At 39.8% G+C, this 19,628-nt stretch overlaps 1 protein-coding gene across 32 annotated transcripts in view; it reads right to left on the bottom strand.

The window, feature by feature from the left end:
* DMD (dystrophin) overlaps window positions 1-19,628 on the bottom strand; it is a 2,010,563-nt gene that overhangs the window by 37,193 nt on the left and 1,953,742 nt on the right. For 29 of the 32 annotated variants that reach the window (XM_065590838.1, XM_065590858.1, XM_065590878.1 and 26 more), the window contains 4 exons: window positions 10,827-10,993; window positions 8,441-8,552; window positions 2,452-2,588; window positions 1,646-1,684 (listed from right to left, as the gene is read on the bottom strand). In XM_065590838.1, coding sequence (XP_065446910.1) covers window positions 1,646-1,684; window positions 2,452-2,588; window positions 8,441-8,552; window positions 10,827-10,993 — 455 coding nt within the window. The remainder of the gene's footprint in view (window positions 1-1,645; window positions 1,685-2,451; window positions 2,589-8,440; window positions 8,553-10,826; window positions 10,994-19,628) is intronic. The other 3 variants (XM_065590848.1, XM_065590901.1, XM_065590958.1) reach the window with 1 other exon arrangement.

The following is a 19,628-nucleotide window of genomic DNA, read 5'->3' as shown; positions in this document are numbered from 1 at the left end:
TTGTCCGATAATCAGAATGTGGTCAGATAGTTAGATGCTTTCAGAGTTATGATCTGTATTATTGTGATGAAGGGTTCCATTGCTAAAATGGGTGAAATATGGAAATTTGGAAGAATTTAACTCCTTAAACCTATTTAGCCATCTCTATAGTGGTTTCTGATGTATCATGTGTAAGTTAAACTCTTTGATCCAATAACCAAATTTCCTACCCTTGGTATAAAGCTCTTAGTGTAGCATGTCACAAAGTTATTAGTATAAGTGATCTGTGGGCACCATGCCTTAAAAACAAATGTTATACAAACTTATCTGTGATATTATGTTAGACACAGCAACAACATTCTGTATCACCCAAGCTTTTATTTTATGAGTTTTTTATTTTTAAACTTTTTCTTTTAAGAGATCTAATTGTGTTTTAAAGAGTCAGTAATCTGGATCCATATATTTCGATCGACAGTGTGCTTAAATTACCAATGAGTGCATTTATAGGAGAAACCATTTTACAAACACAATGCACCGTAACTCCAAAGCCCTCTACTACACTTTAGTTCCAAGCTTTGTTGATATTCTTACTAAGTGGAGTGTTAACCACATGCAATTTGCAATAGCATGCAAATTTCTTGGCATCTTAAAAATAAGCCTACTAGAGAAAGAGTGCTCCATCTGTCTTCACAACAATCTATGCTGTGTGTGAAAATTATAAATCAATATTCCAATGTATTTATTTTGGTGTTGCTTATTCTAACAATAGTTCATTGTAAGTGAAATGTAGGTCACACATTTCAAAACATATATGCTAACAATAGTAAAGTTTTCTTTCCTACTATTTTATGGTTCTCTCTTCACTAATATTCACCTGTGAGTGAATTAAGAATTAAAAGTAATCTTAACTTACCTAGTCTAAAATTAGCACTATAATGTGGTAGCAAATGCCACAGAGATCATTATAAATCTCTAGTTTATGCTGATGCTGCTACTACTACAATAAGACAAAGCATGTTCAGAGATGGTGCATGTATGAAAATCCAATTTACAGTTGAGAAATCTTATTGGTTTTGTTTTTGAAAAGTATAAAAAACTTTCCACAGTATTTTTAGAACTCCAAGACCCAATGCCCTATCTCAATGTCTCCTCAGAATACCTTCTAAAACAAAAAAGACTGTAATAAAATATCCAATGAATTGTTGATTATCATGGGGATGGGGTGGGGAGGGATTGTGTATGTGTGCATGAGAGTAAGTAAAACTTTAAATTATGGCCTTAACTGTAAGACCACTGTCATCTCTGAAATTTTTGAAAAAACAAAGTTCAGTGTATATAATCTGAAATACGTTTAGTTTACAATCAAGGAGTCTGCTCTTATTCAGAAATAACACACTCTCATAAGCATTAGTAGGACTGTGCACCAAAATCCCTAATAATCAGATGAGAATACACCCTCCAGAGAGAGAATACATTTCACGATGCCTGGGAAACCCTGGTGTTATCCCATTCTACTGATCTGGAATAAAAATTATTCTTTCAGAAAGGCTATCAAGAAAAAAAATAAACAAAGAAGGAAATGAACATATGTAAAAACTAAATAAAAATAAAACAAAAAAAGTGAGGGAACGCAGCTGCAGCAGCACACTTCAGCAAAAGTACTCACGCAGAATCTACTGGCCAGAAGTTGATCAGAGTAACAGGACTGCAAGACAAAAAATGAGGAGGTGAAGAGAGAGAGGCAGAAAAACTCAGCAGCAAAATAATTACAGAAAGATTAAAAAAACCACAACAACTGAAAAACAGAAAATCCAACAGACCAACATGAATGACCATGAAAAGCATCTAACCAAAAGGTGGGAAATAAAATCAAAATATTAATTAAAAGAAAAAGAGAGATAACAAGCTGTTGTGCAACTGCCATTAAACAACTAATTATTATAAACTTGTTGTAAAGTTAAAAGAAGGTAAGGCCAGTCATTGATCAATGAGCATCATCACTGGTTTTGTTTGTTTGTAAATATAATGAGTTCAAGTCATTTTGTGTGACCACAAACACGGGTAGCGAAAAGAGTAAGCTAGGCTGTGGCAATCAAATTAAAAACAAAAACAAAAAACCCCTCACTAAAGAGATACCGCCTTTTGGAAGAAAGTCAAAATGCAATGCTAAGATCGCTAGTTTCCAAATTACCTTATCCATTTTAAGGCCTTTCAAGAAAATCAATGCAGTAGGAGGTATTTTTCTTTTGCTAATTGAAGTTTAAATTATTGTAAAGATAGGTGAAAAAAGATGAAGGAAATGGCAATTGAAATGTCAGCTTGTGTTTTCCTTTCAGACATAGTAAACAAAAATGAAAAAAATAAAAAGAGGCTTTAGGCATTAAGGAAGTGAAGGGAGTTGGTGCCAACTGGGGAGCTCGAGGAGCATATCAAATGATATACTACTTATTTGCTTTAGAGTTAACTACTCACGTTTCCATGTTGTCTCCCTCCAAGACAGTTTGCACAGGCAGATAGCCCATTCTTGGGTGCTTTGCAAAATACCGTTTTGTTCGGAATTTGTTTTTCAGTACCTTGGCAAAGTCGCGGACATCTTCTCCTGAAGTTGTCTGAAAGCAACACCACAATGAAATCATCCTCTAATTATTATTGTCCTTGATCATCTTTTCTTCTGCTAGATCAGGGGTCGGCAACCTCTGGCATGCGGCTCGCCAGAGTAAGCACCCTGGTGGGCCAGGCCAGTTTGTTTACCTGCCGCGTCGGCAGGTTTGGCCGATCGCGGCTCCCACTGGCCACGGTTTGCCGTCCCAGGCCAATGGGGGCTGTTGGAAGCGGCTCGGGCGAGGGATGTGCTGGCCACGACTTCCCGAAATTGCCTTGCCTTTATTCTGACTCAACCCTCTTCAGGTAAGGAGAAGCTGTTGTGTTCTTTGGATCTGGTACGAGTTCTCAAATTCTTCTTGAACAGGACTAAAAATCACAGATCCTCAAGTTTCTTGTTTGATATGTGGAAAATCCACCACACAATCCACTGTTAGTTGGACACATTCAGGTATTTTGGAAGCTTACATGAAAGAAGGCATTCTTGGCCAACTGACAATTAAATTGTCTATAAGGTTGATGGCTTTGTCTTGGGCTGAGACAGCAAATACTTTGGTGTTTAAAATCTTTCAGAGGGGCCACTGCAATTCTTTTTGTTCATTTTCAAATCATTACGTTCTGGACACTGAGGACTCAGTGGATGTTTTGTTCAGTCATACAGTACTTAGGGTTATTTTTCAGTTAAAAAAATAGCTCAGAGACTTTTGGCACTACATGCTCAAATTTTTTCCAGTTTAATCCTCTCCTAATTCAGCTCACTGCTGGTTCAGCTATGCACAACTAATTAGTATGGATTGCTGGAGCTCAGAACTAAAGAAGATTTTTACCATCTGTGAAATGGGTTCTTAAGACTGAGCTCAGCAATCTGCATGCACTCTCAGTTTTCTGTTTTTCATTATTTTGCCTGTTACTAATTTGAATTTCTTATATCTCTATGGAAAAGTGCACTGGGTCCTATAATAGACTCAAAGGAGTGAACATTGTGAATGGGAAATTCTCATTCTTATTGTTTCATTTACCTCCAACCATTTGAGGGACAGAAATTCCCATTAGTTAGAGCTCTGTTGTCAAAACCCATCATTCAGGTAAAAATGGTGGTAGCAGAGGTGTTATTCTGTGTACTGAATACATTTTTTCATGAAGTCTTTGCTTCATTTGCTAGGAGAATAAAGGTGGCAAGAAGAAACAATAACCAACTCAGTGAGATTCCTGACCCCAACTACAGTTGTGAGGAATGAACAAATGTGCTCTAATGATCTGAAGTTTAGTGTGCTCTAGCAATGCTTACAGTAGAATAATCAGTTCAGATTTGTCTGTGCTGTTCTAGACTTTCCCTCTGAAATGAGCAACAGTACAACACATCATCATTTCCAGTAATCTCAGTCAATGAAGAAAGGGCAGGAAAGGATAAAGCGTATGGAGAGTTTTGGTGAAAAGCTGGCAGAAGCAAATGTATTGTACACTTGCAGAGATTCACACCAGGCAGTGCCATACCCTCCAATACACAGTGAACTGCATGTTTTAGAAAGTAGTATGCATATCATAAAGAAAATAATGGTTGAAGTCAAAAACAAATAATGCTGTAATGAAAATATATCATAAAAATGGACAGAAACTTTATTCTTGCCTCATTATAACATCTTAGGGGTATATATTTTCCTCTCTGCTTTTTTAACTCCCCATTCATTGAGACAAGCTTACAACCCTGAGGTAAGTGGGGAAATGGGATCCTGGGAGGAAGCACAAGCAGGAGAGCGCAAGAGGGGAGGACTCCTGTCTCATGCTGAGAAAGAGGGACGATCATTGAGTTATCTTAAGTGCCTATACACAAATGCAAGAAGCCTGGGAAACAAGCAGGGAGAACTGGAAGTCCTGGCACAGTCAGGGAACTATGATGTGATTGGAATAACAGAGACTTGGTGGGATAACTCACATGACTGGAGTACTGTCATGGATGGATATAAACTGTTCAGGAAGGACAGGCAGGGCAGAAAAGGTGGGGGAGTTGCGTTGTATGTAAGAGAGGAGTATGACTGCTCAGAGCTCCGGTATGAAACTGCAGAAAAACCTGAGAGTCTCTGGATAAAGTTGAGAAGTGGGAGCAACAAGGGTGATGTCGTGGTTGGAGTCTGCTATAGACCACCAGACCAGGGGGATGAGGTGGACGAGGCTTTCTTCTGGCAACTAGCAGAAGTTGCTAGATCGCAGGCCCTGGTTCTCATGGGAGACTTTAATCACCCTGATATCTGCTGGGAGAGCAATACAGCGGTGCACAGGCAATCCAGGAAATTTTTGGAAAGCGTAGGGGACAATTTCCTGGTGCAAGTGCTGGAGGAACCAACTAGGGGCAAAGCTTTTCTTGACCTGCTGCTCACAAACAGGGAAGAACTAGTAGGGGAAGCAAAAGTGGATGGGAACCTGGGAGGCAGTGACCATGAGATGGTCGAGTTCAGGATCCTGACACAAGGAAGAAAGGAGAGCAGCAGAATACGGACCCTGGACTTCAGAAAAGCAGACTTTGACTCCCTCAGGGAACAGATGGGCAGGATCCCCTGGGAGAATAACATGAAGGGCAAAGGGGTCCAGGAGAGCTGGCTGTATTTTAAAGAATCCTTATTGAGGTTGCAGGAACAAACCATCCCGATGTGTAGAAAGAATAGTAAATATGGCAGGCGACCAGCTTGGCTAAACAGTGAAATCCTTGCTGATCTTAAACGCAAAAAAGAGGCTTATAAGAAGTGGAAGATTGGACAAATGACCAGGGAGGAGTATAAAAATATTGCTCAGGCGTGCAGGAGTGAAATCAGGAAGGCCAAATCACACTTGGAGTTGCAGTTAGCAAGAGATGTTAAGAGTAACAAGAAGGGTTTCTTCAGGTATGTTAGCAACAAGAAGAAAATCAAGGAAAGTGTGGGCCCCTTACTGAATGAGGGAGGCAACCTAGTGACTGAGGATATGGAAAAAGCTAATGTACTCAATGATTTTTTTGCCTCTGTCTTCACGCACAAGGTCAGCTCCCAGATTGCTGCACTGGGCAGTACAGCATGGGGAGAAGGTGACCAGCCCTCTGTGGAGAAAGAAGTGGTTCGGGACTATTTAGAAAAACTGGACTTGCACAAGTCCATGGGGCCGGATGCGCTGCATCCGAGGGTGCTAAAGGAGTTGGCGGGTGAGATTGCAGAGCCATTAGCCATTATTTTTGAAAACTCATGGCGATCGGGGGAGGTCCCAGATGACTGGAAAAAGGCTAATGTAGTGCCCATCTTTAAAAAAGGGAAGAAGGAGGATCCGGGGAACTACAGGCCAGTCAGCCTCACCTCAGTCCCTGGAAAAATTATGGAGCAGGTCCTCAAGGAATCAATTATGAAACATTTAGAGGAAAGGAAAGTGATCAGGAACAGTCAGCATGGATTCACGAAGGGGAAGTCGTGCCTGACTAACCTAATTGCCTTCTATGATGAGATAACTGGCTCTGTGGATGAGGGGAAAGCAGTGGATGTGTTATTTCTTGACTTTAGCAAAGCTTTTGATACTGTCTCCCACAGTATTCTTGCCACCAAGTTAAAGAAGTATGGGCTGGATGAATGGACTGTAAGGTGGATAGAAAGCTGGCTAGATCGTCGGGCTCAACGGGTAGTGATCAGTGGCTCCATGTCTAGTTGGCAGCCGGTTTCAAGTGGAGTGCCCCAAGGGTCGGTCCTGGGGCCGGTTTTGTTTAATATCTTTATTAATGATCTGGAGGATGGTGTGGACTGCACTCTCAGCAAGTTTGCAGATGACACTAAACTAGGAGGCGTGGTAGATACACTAGAGGGTAGGGATTGGATACAGAGGGACCTAGACAAATTAGAGGATTGGGCAGAAAAAAACCTGATGAGGTTCAACAAGGACAAGTGCAGAGTCCTGCACTTAGGACGGAAGAATCCCATGCACTGCTACAGACTAGGGACCGAATGGCTAGGTAGCAGTTCTGCTGAAAAGGACCTAGGGGTCACAGTGGACGAGAAGCTGGATATGAGTCAACAGTGTGCTCTTGTTGCCAAGAAGGCTAACGGCATTTTGGGCTGTATAAGTAGGGGCATTGCCAGCAGATCGAGGAACGTGATCGTTCCCCTTTATTCGACATTGGTGAGGCCTCATCTGGAATACTGTGTCCAGTTTTGGGCCCCACACTACAAGAAGAATGTGGAAAAATTGGAAAGAGTCCAGCGGAGGGCAACAAAAATGATTAGGGGTCTGGAGCACATGACTTATGAGGAGAGGCTGAGAGAACTGGGATTGTTTAGTCTCCAGAAGAGAAGAATGAGGGGGGATTTGATAGCAGCCTTCAACTACCTGAAGGGGGGTTCCAAAGAGGATGGAGCTCGGCTGTTCTCAGTGGTGGCAGATGACAGAACAAGGAGCAATGGTCTCAAGTTGCGGTGGGGGAGGTCCAGGTTGGATATCAGGAAAAACTATTTCACTAGGAGGGTGGTGAAACACTGGAATGCGTTACCTAGGGAGGTGGTGGAGTCTCCTTCCTTGGAGGTTTTTAAGGCCCGGCTTGACAAAGCCCTGGCTGGGATGATTTAGCTGGGAATTGGTCCTGCTTTGAGCAGGGGGTTGGACTAGATGACCTCTTGAGGTCCCTTCCAACTCTGATATTCTATGATTCTATGATTCTATGAACCCTTATTCTACCTTGCACGTGTCCCTTAGTCTGCATACAAATTAGATACAAACATTTTTAGTTTCCCAGTGGGTATGTATTATTTTGATGGTTTTATTTTAAACATTTACATTTGACCAGCACACAAAATTATAGGATCTTGTGAGCACTAAACCACATTGTGAACTGGAAGCCAGACTGTGGAGTGCATCAAAACTGCACAAAATGCAGGTTGCTGGGTCTGCAAAAGTGGCTTAAAGCTCAGTACAGGGGCAGTCCTTCTGCACTACGTAAGAGCGCTCTAACATACACACAGCTACAATGGACACATGGAGCCAAAAATACACTTGAGAAGCTGTCTGGTATCGGATGATCTTACCTCTTCCACATTTTCCTCTTACAGGGGAAGGTAAAGAGCTGCCTTGTCTGCTCTATGCCATGGGAGAATCATGCTTACATGAATAATCCTCCCTGGACCAGTTAAATAGGGTTTAGGGCCAGATAACACGAGTGGTGAAGCACAAAGCAGAGGCATTTCACTGGAAAATCTGGCTCTTGGTCTCCAGTTGTGAAAATCCAGTTCATTATTTTTAAGTATCTCCTAGATCTTTACATATCACTATATCATCTTACAACCACTAGTATGCTGAGAATAATTTTCAGCTGAAGAGACAGTCATGACCAAATGAAAATATCCACAATCTGTCAAAACAGCTATCACATTAAACTAATTCTATTAGTGACTGATCTTTCAGTACAGAGCTTATTATGCACTTAAAGTACACTGGAAAAAAGAATGGAGGTGCTAACTTGGAAGGGCCCTCATTGATATATTGTGAGTTGATTTTTTCTCCCTCCCATAAGATACAAATAGATTTTTCAAGAATCCTAGCCTTACTGTAGAATACATAAAATCAATTATTTAACACTGAGCACAGAACCCATTAGCATATAATGAATGATTTTGATATAGCGTTGTATAAACAATGAAAGGCAGTAAACCTTAACTCCCAGTTACTTCAAACCATTACTGTTATTCCTCACTGTGCATTTCAAAATGCTAGGCTCTAAAGACTGGGGTGTAGAAAAGGTGACTTAATTACAGAAAAAAAAAAATCCTACACAAATGCTCTGTTAGCTTGCACATAGCAACTGAAGCTTTTTACTTCTACATAATAATCAACATTAAGGGTCACTGAGGCAGATACCTACCGGTGTGCAGTACTCCACCATTGGATAGTGCATTTTATGGCCTTTTGCCACTCGGCCAGAAAAGAAACAGCTTTGGCAGATGTCATAATTAAAGTGCTTTAAGCTTCTGTACCTGATGGAGGGAGGAAAAAATTGCCATTAGAACTTCATAGCCTATCATAACTGAATTTTGTTTCAATTTGTAAAGAAGTTTCCTTTGCCAATAGCTCCTTTCCCCCCAAGATAGCCTTGGCTGTACACAATGCACTGTACAGTAAGCATAATAAAATGTTTGTTTGCCATATAGGGCCAATATAGAGCAATTTGAAGCAAGGTGATTATAAAATTACTTATACATTTGCAAAAAAATAGAATCACAAAAATTATAGTAATTACAGGGCAATACCGGGAAAGCACATATGCCAAAGGAAAACCGAACCAATGTCATTAAAATATATATATATACAAAATGTACCCGCACATTTCTGATGAGCTGAAATTAATGTCAGTTCTTTTTATCCCTCTTACCCTTCCTGTCATCACACCTCCTAATCAAATAATTTCAACTAAAAATGCCCTTCAAATAACCCCAGGAAACTCTGTTGTGTTCTGCACATTAAATAGCAATATGTTTGAGTTCTGTCTAGTTTCTTTATTATAATAGCTTGCATGTATGAAGAGCCTTGAAATTAAAGGATCTCAATGCACATTTACAAACATCCATTTAGCCTCAGCACTTATTATATCTGTTATGTTGCAGTGTGGGAAGGAGCCAGGAACACAGAGTCTGTGTTGTTTTAAGAGGTTCATTAGTAATAATTTCAAGTGAGAGAGTTAACAGCACTGTTTCTAGGTGTAGTCAGTCTCACAGTTATATACTCTCTAAATGCCTTCCAACACAATGTGTATTTTGAAGATGTGAAAACTGAGGCACACACACTATCTAAGCATAATTTACATACCACAGTAATAGATGCCCTGGAAATACTTAAGAGATATACTAGATAGGTAAAATTAGATTAGATTTTATGCACATATGTAGCCAAGATCTGCTCGGTCCCAGTCCGGTGCCTTAACCAGAAGGCTATCCACTCCCCTGACAGCCCTGGCTCACAACAATAGCTCCCTTTAACTTTGTTTGAATAATTATGGAGACAAAGTAAGTAAATAGGCATTTTCTTATATTGCATTTGGAAATAGGAAAGTATAGAAAACTTTCTAGATGGAGTAACCTACTCGCAATCCCATCGCCTCCTTCAATAATGTTTACCATCCCTAAGTTGAAATATGCATTGGGAGAAAAGGCACAAGGAGATTAATTCAGATAGCAAGGGAACTGATACAATGACCAAAAAACAGGGATTGTTTAATATTTAAAAAAGCACCTCCTCCAGCTATGAGGGGGAAAAGTGAGAAGGAAGCAAGACACTTTCCCACAGCATCTCCACCTAAAGCCATCATTCAAACCCTCAAATGTAGGGCAAAATGATGACATCTTTATCTGAATGCTGCCTGCCCTCTGTTGAATATCTGGGCTTTAGAAACAGCATTATAAAAAGCTCTTTGTAAACAGCACGATACACAGAAGTATAAATATCAATGGTAAAAAGACCATGATGAATAAAAAGCACACAAACCATACAAAGCAGCTATTAGGAAACAAAGTGATAAAACAAGTCTAAGCATAATTGAAAGCGAGTATTTACTTAGCTGTTAAGTGGATTCTGAACAGGCATACCAATACATAGCCATTTTACAATGATTTATTCATTGCTATAGTAACCACAGGGTTCATCCAGATATTTAAATCCATCAGCAACATTTCAGAATCAAGAACTTCTGATTATTGTTAAATAAGAGATGTTTACCAGAAGATAGGCCGAGTAGATTCTGTCTAAAGCAATGATCATAATATAATGGAATTTCTAGCATACTAGGTTAAATAGTCCACCAATTAAACTCTCTTTCGCTGAAAAATATATAAATAGCCCTGGATTTTTGTGCTTCTGTGATTTTTTCTGTTCATTTGCATGCTTTTATATCATCATGGAAAGCAATTCATTAGGATCCAATCCAGAAAACATAATCATGTTTACAGAATAGATGGAATATAAAGTAAATTCTATAGTTACTAGGACAATCCACCAATCCTTTGGTAGGGGAGGAGGAGGACTGGCAGGAAAAGAAGCATTTGATTTGAATTATCTCCCCCCCACTCAAGACTGTTGTGCTCAATTCATGGATATAGTTCTCCCTGTAGGATAGCAGTACTTGCTTGTTTGTTTATTTTTTATATTTGCTAAATCAAAGGAATAAAAACAGAAACATTCTCTCCTGGGTAAGAGAGAGAGATCTTAGTATGCTAAGCGGCTGAAAGTACTGTAGCAGAAGGGGTATTATTTTGTACCTGAATCCAATAATGGGACACTCCTTACAGATGTTACACTTAGCTTGGTGTTTGGCAGTTTCAGCAGCAGCCACCCTGTGCAACACTGGCAGCCATACCATGGACTGTGGTTCCAGCCTCATCCAATCCAAGAACAGGGCTGCTTCAATTTCTGGCTTGTTATTGGCCTGTGAGAGAGGATGAATAAAGACAAGGACTCAGCAAAGAACAGCATCCCGATGATTGCCTGTCCAACCCACCAGCCTCCTCACCCTTACCTTGTCACTGAGCCTTCAATCCTGGTCAACTCTCCCATGCACCAACCCTAAATGCCACTTCCACGACCTTCTCCTCAAGAGGCACTGCTCAGTTTCCTGAATAATGCATTCCCTCATTCTGAACTCCACTTCATTCCCTTTAACATCTCTAACTTTTCTGTGGCAGTTATGAGCTCCAACCCATTGACATCTCTGTGCTCTCATCCTGCTCCTCTCGTCTCCTTTACTGGCTATATAGAGGATTCTCTGAGCTCCACTCATTCTTCCATCTGTTCCTCTTGTGACATTGTGCAGTCTATATGGTTTTATAAAAATATAAGTGAATATAACGTAACTGGGATATGCTTCATGCAAAGGGTCTCTTGTAAGGTATCATTACAAAGCTCATAATCTACTGTGTGATCATCTATTTGTAGAAATGTACCACTATTGTATCTAAAACTAGAAATATAAAACATAACTCTGAGGGCCTATTGTAATTATGTAAAGTGTGGGCCATTAAGGATGGTTTGGAATCTTGATGACTCCCATTGTCTGCAGATGGATGTATTTACCTATGAGTCTTCCTGTATATGTGTGTGCTGGCAAGTGAGTAATGAAGTCTTGCAGTGACATGTGATCATATCACCTGAACTGGAATCCATCTTTAACCTGGTGCTTTTCCAGTGAGGGGGGGTGGAAACCCGGAGGGACAAAGGGTTCCCGCCTTATGCAAAAGATATATAAAGGGGTGGAAGAGAACAAGAGGGGTGAGGAGCCATCATGAAGAATCCCCTAGCTATCACCTGAGGTGGAACAAGAGCTGTACCAGGGGAAAGAATTGTGCCCAGGCCTGGAAGGTGTCCAGTCTGAGAAAAACTTACTGAAGCATCTCTGAGGGTGAGATTATCTGTATTTAGTTTGATTAGACATAGATTTGCGCATTTTATTTTATTTTGCTTGGTGACTTACTTTGTTCTGTCTGTTACTACTTGGAACCACTTAAATCCTATTTTCTGTATTTAATAAAATCACTTTTTATTTAGTAATTTACTCAGAGTATATATTAATACCTGGGGGAGCAAACAACTGTGCATATCTCTCTATCAGTGTTATAGAGGGTGAACAATTTATGAGTTTGCCCTGCATAAGCTTTATGCAGGGTAAAATGGATTTATCTGGGTTTAGACCCCATTGGGAGTTGGGCATCTGAGTGCTAAAGACAAGCACACTACTGTGAATTGTTTTCATGTAAACTTGCAGCTTTGGGACAAGTGATTCAGACCCTGGGTCTGTGTCTGGAGCCAGACAGGGGTGTCTGGCTCAGCAAGACAGGGTGCTGGAGTCCTGAGCTGGCAGGGAAAACAGGAGCAGAGGTAGTCTTTTGCACATCAGGTGGCAGCTCCCAAGGGGGTTTCTGTGATCCAACCCGTCACACCTCTTTTGTCCCTTTCTCCCATCACGTCATGCCTCCTAACGACCTCTAGCATTGGCTCACACCCAACATCCTCTTCCTCCATTCCTAGACCTGTGCCACTGAACTCCACTGGAGAAAATCCAAGGACCACACGATCTTCCTCCATTACAGATCTGTCCACTTCTCCTTCAGTACTGCCATCTTCTTTGCTAAACAACTCTTCCTGTTTCTCACTGAATCCTAGATTAAAAACCCTATAGCGTATTCACTACCTTTCAGTACCTCTTTAAGTCCCTTTTCTCCACCCTGAACACTTTCTTCTTTTCCCAGCATCTGATTTCCTCCAATTCCCCATATTCGCTCTCAACTCCTGGCACTAATTCTGAGATCACTTCTCTATATCAAACACCTCCACCTATTCACTTAACCCCACTGCTAGGCAACTCTTGGGCGTTCATAATCCATCCATATCTTTCTTGACCTCTCTCCCATTTCAGGTCCTGGTTCAGCAAAGCATTAAAATATGTGCTTAATATTAAGCACAAGTAGTCCCATCAAATTGAGTACTTAAGTAGGTAACTAGATCAGGGTCTATGACAACACAGAATATCTATTTCATGGCACTGTCCTCTCTTGGTTCTTTTCGTATCTATCCAATGTTTCTTCATTTTCTTTTTCCCCATTCCTCTTTTGTAGAAGTCTCACAGGTCCCTTGGATGTTTCTCTTCCTTTTACATCTTATCTGCTTAGTTGATTCTAACTACCATCTCTTACAGTGATTACTCATACATCTAATTCTTCACTCTTTCCCCATCTTCCTGCATGGAGACCTGCAATCTAGTTTGTCTTTCTGACACTGCTTGCATGTTTCGCCAACAATTTCAGTTTACCACAGTTAAAACTGAGTTTCTTATTTTTTCACCTTTAGGAATTTATTTTTTAATTTTTTTTCTCCTTTTCTTGTCTGCTTTCCCCATTCTTAATTGCTACCGACAAAATTACCATCTTCTTTGACTCAGGCTTGCAACATGAGAATCATCTTTGACTGCCCCTTCTCAAGTTTCCTGTATGTCCAGCACATACTCATATTTTGTAGTTTGTTCCTCGACAGCATTTTGAATGTCCAGCCCCATTTTCTAAGATGGGGTAGTCAAAAGGCAGACCAGGGGTCAAATGCCGGCTGCCAGACACTTTTGAACGGACCACAAAACCTTTTTATTTCTTTATTATCATTATTTCTGTATTTTCTTCTCTGGCGTTTGGACCTTGATTATACCTTGACTAAGAAATTTGGACCTTTACAAAAAATAATTGATTACTCCTGTTCTAAGATCCCACAGCTAAAGCCAGCCCAGGCATTGGATATCTTTGATTACTTCAACCTACTCTTCTCTTCAGCCTCCCTGATTCTAATATTGCTTTCCCTTCCTGGTGCAGCCAAAGGGAAACCATTCAAATGACTTTGAATCTGATGCTGACAATGTAATCTCCCCCACGTCTTTGAATTCCTCTATGAACTCTCCCTTTCCCACTACATCATATTTAAACTGTTTTGTACTTACCTTAAAGGCCTACACAACTTTGACTTGGACTATATATTGGGAGTTTAGTCCTCTCATCTCCTCCACTCTGCCAAGGATACCAACTTTGATGTCCCAATAATCATCTTATAGCAATCCTGTTTCTGTGGGTCTCTCACCCCTCTCCCCCGCCCATAGTGGATGTTCTCCCAGTAGTTTGGATATTCATTCAAATCTTTCCCAATGAAATGAGTTAATAGTTAATAATTATAATTTTTAAAAAAATTCCAAACCCTAGTTATTTTCTAGTTGGGATTTCCAGTACATCCCTGTCCTCTCTATGTCTGCCTTTAATATTTTAAAGGTCCACAGAGCAAGCATTGTCTTCATTTTGTGGCACCAAACACACTCTACATAATTAAATTTATTTAAACAATAATAAATATTAACTTTCAGTGCTAATATATCAAATACATGGGCCAGAATGATTTGGGGATTGAATGTTTTGTTCAAGATTCAGAGTATCTTTACAATATCACCTGATGCTCCTCACTTTAGTAGCACCCCAGTCTGATCAGTTACCAGAGGGAACACTGACACAAATTTTGGTGGGAAAAACCTCTAAATTGGTTAAAAATACAGGGATGGAGAGAGAATAGGAGAGGGAAAACAACTCAAGTTGCTTTGTTTTTTAACATTGTTTACAACTTTGGTCACCCAATTCTCTGTCAATAATTGCAAATGGGATAAGATGTCAAAAGCCACCCCGAGCGACATCCTCCTTGCTCTTCCCAAAAATACCTTCTGAATAATGCATTCCTTTAACTTTGACCTAAAACACTGCATCAGTTTGATTAATTAGAATAAAGGCTTTGGTTTTTTTCTTATGATTTTTATGCTAATTTGGGAAACAGTCAGAAAATGTAAGGGTTCCACTGGCTACATTAGAGACCAGTATAAATGGGTTTCCAATATAGTAATAATATTAGAAAACAATAGAGGGTTCAATGTTTTATACATCTCTTGTATGAAATTAGAATAATCTTCTTTGATGCACCGCAATACAGCCAATGGATTGTGCATTAAACCCGCCTCGTCTGACCTTCGTTTTTCTTAGCTATGGTATTTTTAAAAGGAAACACTCACTGGAGCAAAGAGAACACAAAAGAAAAATTATAACCACCACAGTAACAAATCACAGCTCTAATTCAATAATTTGCTGACTATGTTTAGAATGATGCACATTGTCTTTCACTGAAGACTCTCAAAGCACTTTACAAACATCACTTCATTGTAGACATCCCTGTGAGGTGGGGCACAAAGCATTACTACTGTATCCCCATTTTAAGATAGAGTAATTGGAGCACAGAGAGTGCTCAAGTGACTTACCCCCCAAGGTCACTCAATGAGTCAGTGTCAGTCAGGAACTGAACTGCTGAGTCATTGCTCTCACTTATGCTCTAACTACCAGACAATACTCTTATGTTCTCCCAGCCATTCTCTGTCTTCCAAAGTATTGATGGGAGTATCTGTTTAATATGCTATTTCTAGTACAAAAAGATGAATTCTGTATTGAAATGCTGCAGTGTGTGTTGTAGACAGAATAAAAATGAGCAGCCCAAAGCATCAGCCCATCCTTTTATAGTCGCTTTAAGTTTGCAGGAAAAAAAGTTGCTCTAAAGAAACACCTCTTGTCACATTCAAAAATCCATTTTAAATCTGCAGTCACTGTTGATTGCTAATGGTCCTAAAAGTTGACTATCCAACTACTTGGTATACAGCTCGTACAAAACCTGTGCTTTGGGAGATTAGCTGCATTAAAATGTTTCAAAACTGGTTATGAATTACATTACATGAAGATTTAAAGCCACATGGAGAAAAGCTGGTCAGGGTCGGACAGTATAGGACAGACAGTTCTTTACTGTTCCCTGAGCTGCTATTATATTTTCCTTAATAACCTCTAAATCCAGTAAAGGCAGCAGCTGAAGATTTTACATAAGGGAAAAAGTCTGCATTCAGACAGAACATATCTGAAGCAACAAGAGCAAGCTGTAAAGAATATTAATGACTCCTTTCTTCAACACATTTCTATGGAACTCCCAATTTTTATGGTAATAACGGAGTGAATCATAAAGCAAAATTCATAAAGCCTTTCCCAGCTTACAAATAACAATTTGTTATGGAGGGATATTCAAATTCATTATACTTCAGACATCTGTTTTTCTGCATTTGTTTGCCAAAAAACAATTGAAAGGAGGGGGAAGCAGGGTAATTTTTTGCATCTTTATGCAATGATCAGGAGCTGAATTTTTCTGCCACTGCCCTCCCCCCGGATTTAAGCTCTTCCTCCCCTTTTGCTCATTCTGGCTTTTTTAAATGTATACTGTATCAATTTGAGGACAGATCAAATTTATGTCTGTGTTGTAAAATACTGCCTTATTTCTCAATGTACAAAGTAGTATCATTCTGTCCAGCAGAATCAGACATATTTTCAGTCACATACATATTATCTTCCGTAATACTGCAATTTGGGAAATAAGTTATAAAAATAATAATATTCACTTAATAGTGTCTTCCATCCAAGATCTTATATTAAGCTTCATTCATTTATATTATCCCCATTTTTCAGATGAGGAAACAGATACAAAATTTACATGATTTGCCCAATGTGACAAACACAAAATAAGTTTGTGACAAAGCCAGGAATAGAACCTATGTCTGCCAACATCCAATCCTGCTTTTTTTGGCTAAGACTATCATTCCTTTTTCCTGGTCTCAATGGCTTATGCCTTCCTACACAGCCAGCTTTCCTTCCCATCCCTGGATGTGTTAAAAAAGGGTAAATAAAGATGACAAGAAGAGTCAATGCTCCATAGTTTCCAAGGCAAGTGCTATTTCATGGTCAAACATGAGAAGGCAATCACAAGGACATGACATGAGCTAGGCTCTGCCATACGGACCGCTTAAGCCATTCTTAACCCTAGGAGTGTCTAATATGATGACTTTGATCTCTTGCATTATACGAAACCAGTCTAGTCATGGTGTTAGTGACACATCAAATGTAAATGAAATACATTATTCTAAACGATGACATTACTGGTAAGGCTTAAACGTTCCATTCATAATCACTGAAAAAAACAGATCTTTCTTCTTTTCCCCAGCCTTGCTCTTACCATTTTAACACCCCTCCGTACAGAAGATCACTTTTAGATCTGCTCAGGTTTGCTTCTGAAAGCCAGTCTCATTAAGTTTTTGCTTCCATACAAACAGGCCCACAACTTCCTACCGAAATAATACCAGAGGAAGTGCAGTTTTATGCCATTTATAGCACAGCAGCTTGCAGAGGGATTTGTTAGAACCCTGTATGCCAGCTGCACAAAGAGGATGCACCTATTGATGATACAATGATTTTAATGGTGTTTGTTTATTTGTCATATTTCAGTTATTCATACTGGACATTATTATTCCTTTTTTGTATTGCAATTGTGGCCTATGGTCCCAATCAGGATCAGGGCACAGACACATAGGAATACATGGCCCAAACACCAAAGAGATTATAAACCTTTATTCCAGCTTCAGTTTGTCAGAGTACGTACTTCAGGAGTGGGCACACAGTTAAAATAGTTGTAAAAATATCTCAATCTTTCTTTTTCACCGATACAGTATACATAGATCCATAACAAATGTAGACTGTTGAAAGTCACGGTTATTTTCTTTGTATGTTTATGAATAGAATAGTATATCTGATGTTAGATATAAACTAATTGTATGTCCTCCCCTACTTGTTTCATGTGGATAACATTCTATATAAAAACTCCAGCCATTCATCCAATTTCAGTGGGGAAAAAAATCCTAAAATAATTTTACAGCATAAGTAAACAAACACCCCTCACATTTCCCAAAGGTACTGGGGGAACAGCAGCTACATTTTCGTACAGTGAATTGAACTAACCTGCTGACCTGTGGCTCTTCTTTTGCTCCCATTTCTTAGTTTCAACATCATAGTAACCCATGGAAGAAAGGTGTGTGTAAAACCTAAATCATAATGGTATAATTTTTATTTTTATCATTTAGGCCTTGTCTATACTGGCCAAGGAAAGTATGTTAGCAATTTTCCAGCATGATTCACTAGAAAAATACTGCTGTGGTTTCCTTGGCCAGTAAACAAGATGAGCAAGGCCTCAAAGGAGCACTGTCACGGCTGACATGCTCTGTATAGCATCTTTTCAGTTTTACCTTACAGATGAACCCGACATGGGAAACACTAAACTTTCACTCAGCAAAAACTAGAGGCAAAGTACCTTTAAATGCAAGATCATGCAAGCTTACCACACTTGCCAAGGGAACATGACAAACATAATTTTCTTTGCTTGTAACACTGCCTTACCTCCCAAGAGCATTTATCTGTCATGTTTAATAAGGAAGAGAAAGATAGTACCTTCACACCCCCACAATACAATACTGAGAAAATTCACGCAACTTTTCATGGACCTTACAGATAATCTTTATGTATTGTGACTCAAGCATTTTCATCAAGTTTTTTTTACCTCAGTTAAGATTTTTGCCTCTAAAACACCTCAAAATATAATTACATTTTTCTAGTTTGGGGAGGATATTCCCAGTTGTATAAGCAATATATTATTATATTCTACATCACATCCTTGCTCCTCACAGTTACTATTAGCACCTCCTTTCTTTATTCAGAAAGGATGAAAAAAAACCAAGCCTCCAAGCTGGTGGGAAGAAAAATAAAATGAAAGCAGCAGCCTAAAGTAAAAAACTCATTCCTTAGGACAAAGAATGTGCTTGTGGGAATGGCAAGTATTTTATTACCATTTGCACAGGCTGTTATAAACAGCAGTGCTGAGAACACTTGCATGTTGACAGAACAAGACTGCCCTCCCCCACCATTCCCAAGGACTTATACTTCAAACAAAGACCGGTGGAGATTTCCCCGTTATCTCCTGGTACAGTAAACATCACATTTTCAAGTTGCTGTGCATGAACAGACAAGGTTGTTGCCAGGGCACCTAACCTAAGGGGGTTGGGAGAGTGAATTTTGAAATACATGTTTGCTGCTGACTTTCTGATGTGTCTGAAAGTTATTACTAGGTTATGATCAGCACAAGTAACTAAAACAAATAAATATATAAATACCAGGAATAAATAAACCCCAAAGTACAATTCTTAGTCCTTAAAAGAGACACATGAAGAAAGACCTAACATCAGACAACGTTTGGACACAACAGTGCATAAAGCACACATCCCCTGATGTATTTTTCTATATTAAATTATTTCCCTTCAAGAAAATCCCAGAAGGAGAAGGCGGAGAGGAGAGAGAAAGGAATGTGCAGCAGTGTCATTCCACCCACAAGCTCTGTGTGCTACCCTCTCCTCCCTCTCTATTTCAGGGACTCCAGGCAATCTTCCACCCCTTTCCTCATGCCAGGAGCTGTGTCCTTCATAACACCCTCCTCCATACAGTTGACACCACCCCAGTTTGGGAGGCCCCCATTCCAAGGTCTCTGAGTTCCCCCCACCTCCTGCCCTCAGGTGCCCCACTTTCAACCGCCCCATCTCTATTCCCCTTACTCCAATTCCCTGCTTCCGTGCCTGCCCATCCATTTCC

The sequence above is a fragment of the Chrysemys picta genome, chromosome 1 (genome assembly GCF_011386835.1).
Source record: "Chrysemys picta bellii isolate R12L10 chromosome 1, ASM1138683v2, whole genome shotgun sequence".
In the NCBI taxonomy this organism is placed as follows: Eukaryota; Metazoa; Chordata; order Testudines; family Emydidae; genus Chrysemys; species Chrysemys picta.
This window is presented reverse-complemented; position numbering and strand designations above follow the sequence as displayed.